The sequence below is a fragment of the Curcuma longa genome, unplaced genomic scaffold (genome assembly GCF_044706935.1).
Source record: "Curcuma longa cultivar G26 ecotype Majalengka, Jawa Barat unplaced genomic scaffold, ITB_CL_G26_1.1 contig_25756, whole genome shotgun sequence".
In the NCBI taxonomy this organism is placed as follows: Eukaryota; Viridiplantae; Streptophyta; class Magnoliopsida; order Zingiberales; family Zingiberaceae; genus Curcuma; species Curcuma longa.
The window spans coordinates 1-9,538 of NW_027432872.1; the positions used below are offsets into that span (position 1 = coordinate 1).

At 33.7% G+C, this 9,538-nt stretch overlaps 1 protein-coding gene across 1 annotated transcript; it reads right to left on the bottom strand.

Moving 5' to 3' along the window:
- Window positions 1–4: 4 nt before the first annotated feature.
- On the bottom strand, window positions 5–8,226 carry LOC141818721 (uncharacterized; the record flags this gene model as incomplete). The annotated part of the gene is made up of 5 exons (XM_074706175.1): window positions 7,976–8,226; window positions 1,132–1,534; window positions 893–1,039; window positions 545–799; window positions 5–460 (listed from the first exon to the last, which is right to left on the bottom strand). Coding segments are annotated over exons 2-5 (1,254 nt in total), but the record flags the coding sequence as incomplete, so codon positions are not given.
- Between the last annotated feature and the right edge of the window lie 1,312 nt (window positions 8,227–9,538).

Genomic DNA, 9,538 nt, shown 5'->3' on the forward strand with positions numbered 1-9,538 from the left:
GACCAGCTTGAGGTGAATGCGACCAGAAGAACTGAGGGGATGGAGCCATTGTAGGTTGTAATGCATAAACTGGATGTGTTGGCTGTTGAAGGTTTTGATGAACAGGAACTGGTACAGCGACAGGAGTTGTGGGAGGTAAGGCAGCAGGAAGAGGAACAATGGGCCTCAGTGATGAAAAAGAACTTGTGGCTGTTGGTTTTATTGTGGCAGTATTTGAAACCACAGCAGAATTAGAAATTCCCAAAAATGGTTGGACCCTGTCACTGCTTGGTATTTCAGCATGCACGGTAAAAGATGGAGCAGCTGGAATCGACATGCTTGTTGAACTGGCATTGACACTTGTACCAGGGGCCATTGAGGTACTAGATGGCAAACAATGAGATGTTTGTACAGAGAGAGAACTAGCCAGACTTGGGGAAGTGCTAGTAGTTACCATTGCAACAGCATCTGAGGTATTCTGCTAAAATTCAAAAATAGTTTATTGTATATATACAAAAATAAAAGCATATGGACAAAGACAAACTGTTCCATTTTTGTAGCATACTTTCTCAGAAGATGGGATTGTTTCAGATTTTTCTGCAGTCAAAAGTTGATTGTTCCCACCGAACAAGAAATTCCTTTGCTTTGTAGCATCTCCTCTAGGAGCAGACAAAGGAAACTGCATAGGTGCAGGTGAAATTGAAGATATAGCTCCTGGGACAAAAGCAGCAGCATGGATGGGTTGTCTTGGAATTGGAGGTTGCAAGGAACCACTGGAAGGAGTAAACCTTCCACCTTGAAACCGTACTTGTACAGGAGCCTACCAAAAAGATCAAATAGTATCCTGTCAAGAAACTTAAAAAAACTGATACAGAAATAAGAGATGATTAACACCTAAAGCCATGAGAATTACAGTTTCAAGTTGAATCTGCTGACCAGATGCTGGGACAACATTAGCATGTGGGACTACGCTGAATGAAAAAGGTCTGTTGCCTAAAAACTGGCCAGGAACAGGGGGTTGTAGAGCTGCAGCAGGCATTGGCGGTGTCAACTTAAAAGCCTGCAATTGTTTTTTTCCCCTTTTAACCAACTACAAAGGATAATCAGTGTTTACAAATATCTGTTAGATAAAGATACAACAGAGAAACTAACAGGAGAAGACGACAGCTGCTGAGTATTTGAAGGGGTTGAATTCATTCGAGGAACCACATTGTAAGAAAAAGATGGTGCTGGGACAACATAGCCAGATGATGAAGCAAACTTAGCCCTAACAGAATCTTGAACAGGTTCATTTTGCTTTACAAGAGAACCTGTTTGGGATAATGAGCTTTGAGCAGGAGTTACAGAAACAGCAACAGTAGATTCAATGGACTCTGGCAATGAAGATGATGCAGTTGTCCCTTGAACTGATGGACCCATTGTTGGAGCAGTTGCAGATGTAGGTGTACCATCAGCTGATCCCGCAACAGGTTCTGTGCTTTCAGAATTTGAAACCAAAGGAGGGGGGGGAGCTTGCATCTCGTGTACAGGTCCTGCTGTTGCCGACATTGTGAATCTAAAATAAAAGGTAAATAAAATCATTGTACAATACATAATCAAAAGGTATCAAGATTTCTAAGAGATGAAAGAAATGACAAATCTTCATTATTATTCACTAGTGAACTCAAGCTGTGGGTATGTTTTTGGTGAAAATAAATTTGATAAAGCATGCCTCAAGCATATGCAACTTTAAAGGCCCTCAACAATGATAATGTGAGAGGAAAATTACAGAACCCACATCACTGACTCCCAGTAGGCTCACAACATCAACTATTATAACAAAAAGCATGATAAAAGAAACACAGTTTTCAATGCAAGATTAAGTTCAAATACATGTGTATTACAACTAGAGTCACTAGACTCGCGACACCAATTATTCAAAAAAACATCATAGAAGAAACATAGTTTTCAATTGTTAAGAATAAGTTTGGATACATAAACGTAAATCTATTTTTTGATCACTATTTACCAACATTGTGAAAGAGGCACACAGCCAAAGTTCAAAATCCCAAGCCATGCTAGAGTTTTAGTCTTTGACTAGAAAGATAGTATTTTTGTATTATGTCAATGTTCTAATGCATGGTATCGAAATAAAGAAGAAAATAAGACAAACTTAGACTCAGACTTCATGTTCCATCTAAAATTGTATACTTTTAACCAAAGTTTAAAATTTTGAGCCATGTCGAATTTTTTATTTATGACAGAAATGATACAGTTTCGATACCGTATCAAGCTGTGCCGATATAATTTCAATACTTTTTAAATATAAATATATTAATTTTAAAAAAAAATTATTAATATTTGATTATTATAGATGCTTATTATTGAATTATATTTGAGTGGTTGAATTCAAATTTTGATATTATCTCATGAAATGTTTGATGTTTATCGAGTAAAAATCAATTTAGGATTAGTTGAAATCTACCAAGTAGACATGGCAAGATCAAGTAAATTTAAATTTATTTTAATTTAGATTTATTTTGATCAATTTAAAATTAAACCAAATATATATATATATATATATATAATAATTTAATTTATAGAAGAATATTTTATAAAGTTAGAAATTATATTATATTTATTTTTTTATTTTTCCTAACAATCTATTCCCTTAATCTCAAAGAGGTTTATTTTTCTTTATTTACCTCGTGGACATGGAGAAGAAAAAATTAACCATCCTTTAAGATGGATTTTATTTCTATCTATCTCTTAGATGGATGAAGAGAGAAAAAATTAACCATTGTTAAAGACGTAAAGATATTTTTCCTCTCTATTTACAATCGTAGAGGAAGGAGAAAACAAAATTAACACAAGACAAAGGAGAGAGTGACGGAGGGAGGGAAAAAATAATGGAAAAAAATTAACCCTAATTTTTTCCTCTCTTGGAAGGACAGAGGAGGTAAAAATTAATAAAGGAGGAAAAAATTAACGGATAAAGAGAAAAAATTAAGAGAGAAAGGAACAAGGAGAGGAATTTAAATTAACAATAAACAAATTAAAAATTAAAAAAAGGACACCATGATGTTGCAACTGCCTCCACAACCGTGTCGGTGCTAGTCTGCGAAAGGAACATCAATGTCGATCCGTAAGCGGAACGAAAAATTTAGCATTTTATACCATGGTTTTAACATTATTTTTTATGGACACAAGTTATAAACATAAATAACATCATTATCTCAATTCATCTTTATGTAAGTTATAGCATGCCAAAGGATGTCGAGTGTTAACATGGTACAATACTCATTAAAATGATTGACATAGCAACACATGAGACATTATTTGTGCTTAGTAGTATCAAGTTTCGTAATTCATTAGAACAATATGTTCAACCATGTCACCCAGTATGGTACGACATTTCAAATCATGCTCATAGCATCTATTATTTAAAAAACAAGGACAAGGAATATTGTTTTTTAATTCTCGAGAATAAGTTTAAATACATGTGTTTGATAACTCATTTTTTATCTGCACTCACCAACATTGTGAAGGATCAATCTCTATTTTTGACTATTAAAAACTCATTTTGGACAATCTTACTCCAATCGACGACCATTGAACACCTTTTGAATCCACTTATACTTGTTAACTCCTAATTTTTTCTTTGTGCTTCAACTGAAATAAGATAAAAACCATAACGAGTGCATAAAGGCATCTCTCCTTGGAGAGAGAGCAAAACCTCATAGAACACCAAAAAATTAAGAGAATATTGATGTTGCAATTACATTATGTGCTGATAATTTATGAAAACTATAGAAAAAAGAAACTTAAAAAAAAACTATGTCTAGAATATAGTGGATTTACCATAAATACCAAAGTACATTTCAACATATCATCTTCATCATCAAGCTCAAGTTGTGTATCTCAACTAATTGGTTCTCAACATGATTTTGTGAGTAAATCCAACATAAGAGAATAGGTTTTTAGCATGATTTTGTGTTTATCAAAAGAGAATTATTGGCTACTCACAAATTTAACAATAAACCTAACTACAGTCAAAATGGGGATGGAATGAGATCTAGGAAATTCGAAATCAAAAGAAAACCCTTGAAAAGCTAACTTACAATTGATTAATTAGCTAACATGGCCGAAAACGAACCAACACGAGGGATTAGCTAACATGGCCGAAAACGAACCAACACAAGGGATTACTAAGAAAATCACCATCAGCTTTCATAGTAGTCTAATCTAATTCTTAATCACTTTCATGCTTAAAATTTTTAGAAGTTCAGAACATATATTCAAGATGGATTGCCAAGATAGAAAATAAAACATTCAAAAATTCAAATTGCTTCTTTAAGCTTCCGTGACCTCAATTTTGATGGCAATTGTTCGTGTTGCAAAAAATCATTTTGTAATTAGCATATTCACTCTAATCCATCCTTAATCCAGCATCTACTCCCACAAAACCAACCACTCACCAGAATCTTTAGAGATAGGTAAACCACAAAATGGCCTCAAACCCAGCAATGTTAATCTATAAGTTGACAAATATTAAATACAACTTAAAACCCTAAGCTCGCCCTTTTTAAGGAAGATCACAATTCCATAGAGCCACTAAACAATGAACAAACATTCACTTTATTATTCCATCAATCAGAAAATCCAACAATCACTAAAAAGGATAAGCACTTTGGCTGCGTAGAAGTAAATTTCATTAGAATAGAATAGACAAGAACAATATAAAGCTACTCCAAAGGACCAAGCAACTAGTTTGGGCACCAAAACCTTTCATGAACCTGCTACCATGCCTTCGAGGAACGAGCAAAAAAAATTACCACATGAGAGAAACGAGGCTTCGGTGAGGTTTTGCAATCTAAAGATGCACTAGTCGAAACGCTTGAGTTGTTCTCAATCTCTTGGCGCAAGGTGGGTAGACTAGCCGAGGATAGCCTTTTCAATGTGGAGGCAACGTGGCGACATAGCGAAAGTAAGCAAGAGAAACCTACGATGGGTATTACTGGGAGCCACAGACGACCTCAGTTGTTTCAAACCGTTTAAGGCATCAAGATCAAATTTAGACTTGGGCTAATTTCATTTAGACCCAATAACATTTCATAATTTAGATATACTATTAAATGTTACCAAAAAATTTCACATTATCATTTTTTTTAAAAAAATTAAAAGATATATATTTGGCAGGACACAAATTGGATATGTTTAAAAAAAAACATATAGCTACTATAAGTTATAACATAGTTATCCTTATCGAATATAAGATGATAACGAGATAGAGCAAAGCATACTTTTTAAGTTCCCATGGAATAGAAGAACACAAAGGTTATAAGATGAACTCTCCTTCTCAATTGTAAACTCTCATTCTCAATTGTATTACAATGTGAAATAAGGCGACCTTAGTTGGAGTGAGGTGGACAAATCTTAATTAGAAAAATATCAAAAGGGCACCGCATTTGAACTTTTTAATCAAATTGATCCCTCATTCTCTCAACTAAAATAATCAGATCAGCCCTCTTTCAGTGTAATCTGTCATTCAAACACTTATGAATTTGGCTTAAATAGTATTATTATCCAGCTTAAAGTGTATCCTTTTTCTAAATCCTAGGTCTACAAATGCTATATCATCTCCTTGCAAAGTCATTTCATCTCCTAATTTTCAGTAAACTTTTCTCATTTATTCTCTGATTTATATTTTCATTCTTCTTTGTGTATTTGTGTTTTCATTTCTTTTTTACTTTCACGTACTAGTGTTGGGTTTATTTGTCATTCATGTAGAAGTAGTTTTAGGCCTATCTAAACTTAAACTTATAAAATTTCCAAAATGAATAGTTGTTTTGGATTCTCCTCTCATTGAGGTTGTTGTTCATTTATTTAGTTTTTTATGCCCATATAGCAGTTTTGACCAAAATTATTATATGAATCTAGATCAACCAAACATCCTTTTTTGCTACTTAGAACTAGCACAATCATTTTGTAAGTTCCTTTTTCAATTTTAGACAATTTAATCATGTAGTAGTTTTGACAAAAACTAGTACATGGATCTAAACTGCTGAAAATTTACAAACAAGCACTCCTTCGTACTTCCATAAATCTATTTAGTCATTCTATCTCTTCATATTTTTTAATAATATTGGACATTGTAGGTTCATATAGTAGTTTTGGCCAAAATTATTACATGAACCTAAACATAAAAAATTGCAAATGAGTAGATTGTTGTGCTCCCTAATATCTATTGAGTTGTTCTATGCCATACCCCACACAAGTTAGGCATGCCATGATGCTAGCTTTGCTTGTCAAGCGTGAACTGCAATAATGTCAAAGCAAAAATATAGGCAAAAGCTAACTAAATGCATACCTTTGAAATAAAACTACACTAGTGTTATGCACTCATTTCAACAAATAACTTGGATGTCAAAAACTCCAAAAATGAGCATAAAATACAAAATTGATATAAGAAAGAAGTGCATGATGTAAAATATCTCATAAAATGATCTAACAAATAACTAGGGTTATCATTTTCTTAAATTTTCCTCTTAGATGGTTTTCATCATTGTTAGTATTTCTATTTTTTTTTTACTCTTACAAGTAATTCTTTTTTAATTTCTCAGGGAATCACACACACACACACACACACACACACATATACAAGGGCAAACAATCTACAATATGCCCAATAAAGGACGTATCATATATAAGGATGAACGACCTATAATCCATCTAGAATTAAGTGCATATCATAAACATATATAAACATGTTGGGTGAACAACTTGTAATCCACCGGATAAAGATGTATCGTATATACGTGGAGTGAACGATCCGTAAGCCACCCAGAGATGCATCTCATAAAAGAAAGGATGAACTACATACAATCCACCCAATGAGAAAAATCATCTCATATACAATAGTCGAAGCCTACACATATACTAAAAGACTCAAGGACCTTTTTAAGTGTGGAATTAATGCTTTACAACATAAGCAATTCAATTATTTATTAATTTAATATAAATCATCGTGCAACTACTTTAGAGCGCAGAGCCAAAGCTTTATATTACATGTGATGCATTCATTATTCTATTAATTTAGTATAAAGTTATGCAACTCCTTTAGAGCACGGACATAAAGCTCTATAGTAAAGGTAGTTCATTTATAGTTTTGTCAATTTTGTATAAAGTGTACACAACTCATTTCAAAATGCAGAGTCGAAGCTAAGTATAAACGATTTATCTATTATTTTATTTATTCAGTAATATAATTATACATCTAGTTTCTTATAGTTTCTTAGGGCAATTCATAATCTTTTATAAGATTACTTTTAATTTCATCCTCTTTATATTTTATTCCTATTAATCATTTTTGTAGTAAATAAATTTTAAGAAGCAACAAAGAACAATGAATAACAACAAGATAAACTAAGGACAAACAATGTGAAGGCATATATCGAGCAACAAGAGTAAATATAAACATGTAAATAATTTTCTTTTCTAACCACTTGATAATGATATCTACTTTCATAAAATTGAATCATGCACAAGGTAAATATGATGGAACAAGCAAGAAAAACCCACCTCAAGGGAAGAATTTCCAATTTGGTGTTTTTGCCTATACTATTCGCCCCCCCCCCCCCCCCCCCCCCCCCCCCCCCCCCCCCCCCCTAGTTAGTTATAACGAAATATGCAAGATATACACAAGATTCCAATTCTTACTAATGATCTTAATCATCAAGCCAACCAAAAAAAATCCAGCACCATTGAAAGATACAAATGGAAGCTTTAACCTTGTGCCTCCTACCTTATCGAACCTTACCATCCAAACACAACAAATCCTCCTTTTAGTTAGACATCAAAGCAGTCTCCAATTCATTTTAAGGGTGGTCTTTATGTGCCACTAGATCATATCCACAGACACCGAACCAAATCTAACCAACTTAGAAATACCAAAGCCAAATTCTGCAATAGGTAAAGAGAAATAGGGTTGCAGCAATTGAAACTTCATCAAACCCACCAGAAAAGATGAGAACCGTGCGCTGATTGGAATGAATGGGAAAGAAAGAAATGTTAGCACGGCGACAATGACGTAGACAACAGCAACATAGCCAGCGATTGTTGAGCCTCGATTGATGCTCCCTCGTTGGAAAACTTTGACAGAAGGCGACGAGAGACAGCAATAGTAACGGGAGCAGCGTCACAGTTGGCTTCTAGGAACGACGGCGACGCGGAGAGACAGTAGCAGCGCGGAGCGGCGGCGTGAGTTGCTGGCGGCCTCGGAAGCGAAAAATCGAGAGCATGCGGCAGAAAAAGGGGAAATAGGGTTCAGTTTATTATTTTGCACTTTTACATAAGGTTTTTGAAATTACAGTTAGGTCCTTTAATATATTTAATATAAGGAATACACCATTCTGTGTCTTCCTCTTCAATTTTGGCTCGATCAATAGTGTTGCAACTATTATGACGACCTCATTCTTTTCTTTTATTTTCTAATTTTGACTAATTTATGTTTATATAATAGTTTTAGCCGTATAGATCTAAATTGGCGACCTAAGGATGACCCTTCTATTGTCTTTCATGAAGCTTCTAAAGGCATTCTCTATTTGTTTGAATTCTAAAAAGCAACTTAGTAAATCAAAATTGGCATATGAACCAAAGTTGTTTAAATTTCAAAAATGACCTCTTTATTATGTTCCCTAGAGCTGTTAGAGTTAGTATATGTTTTTAGTTCTACTAATTTAATTTTAAGAGGTTATTAATTTAGGTTTAGGAGGTTATATATATAACAGTTTTGATAAAACTTTTACATGGACCTAAAGTATTCATATCTCAAACATGACCCCTCTTTTATGTTTCTTGAAGTTTATGAAGTTATTTTATGCTCTCACTTATGCTGTTTAAGTCTCATGATATCATGTAGTAATTTTAGTCAAAATTATTATATTGATTTAAATTGTCCAAACTTCAAATTTGATCAATTTTTGTTTTCCTCATAACCTTGGGATTGATTATATGTTATTGGTTTTGTTGTTTGAATCCTAAGAGGATATGACCAAAAATGTTATATGAATCTAAATTTCACAAATGAATCCTCCATCATTCTATGCTTTCACTCATGTTGTTTGAGTTCGACCAGATCGTAGAGCAATTTTGACCAAATTTATTATATGAACATAAATTTCAAGTTTTGACCCTCTCATATTGTCTACTTTTGGAGTAGTTAAATGTTATTAGTTATGTTTTTTTTAATAATCTAAGTATTAAGACCCTAACATACCCAACTAATCTTGGAAGTGGAAAACTTTGCCCCTAATTTACTCATTGAATAAATTCAAAAGCGCAAACAACCCCTCACTCAGCAGCCAATATCTCATATTTTTCATTCCATTAGAGGAAAATATCCTACAATACCCATAGCTAGAATTCAAACCGTCAGTGTTTGGGTAATCTATTGAATGTCTTACGGCAACACCATACTCGGGGAGTCAAAGGGGGCATGTTATTAGTTATGTTGTTTAGGTCTTAGGAGGTCATCTAGCAATTTTGATCAAAACTATTATGTAGGCCTAGACTATCCAAA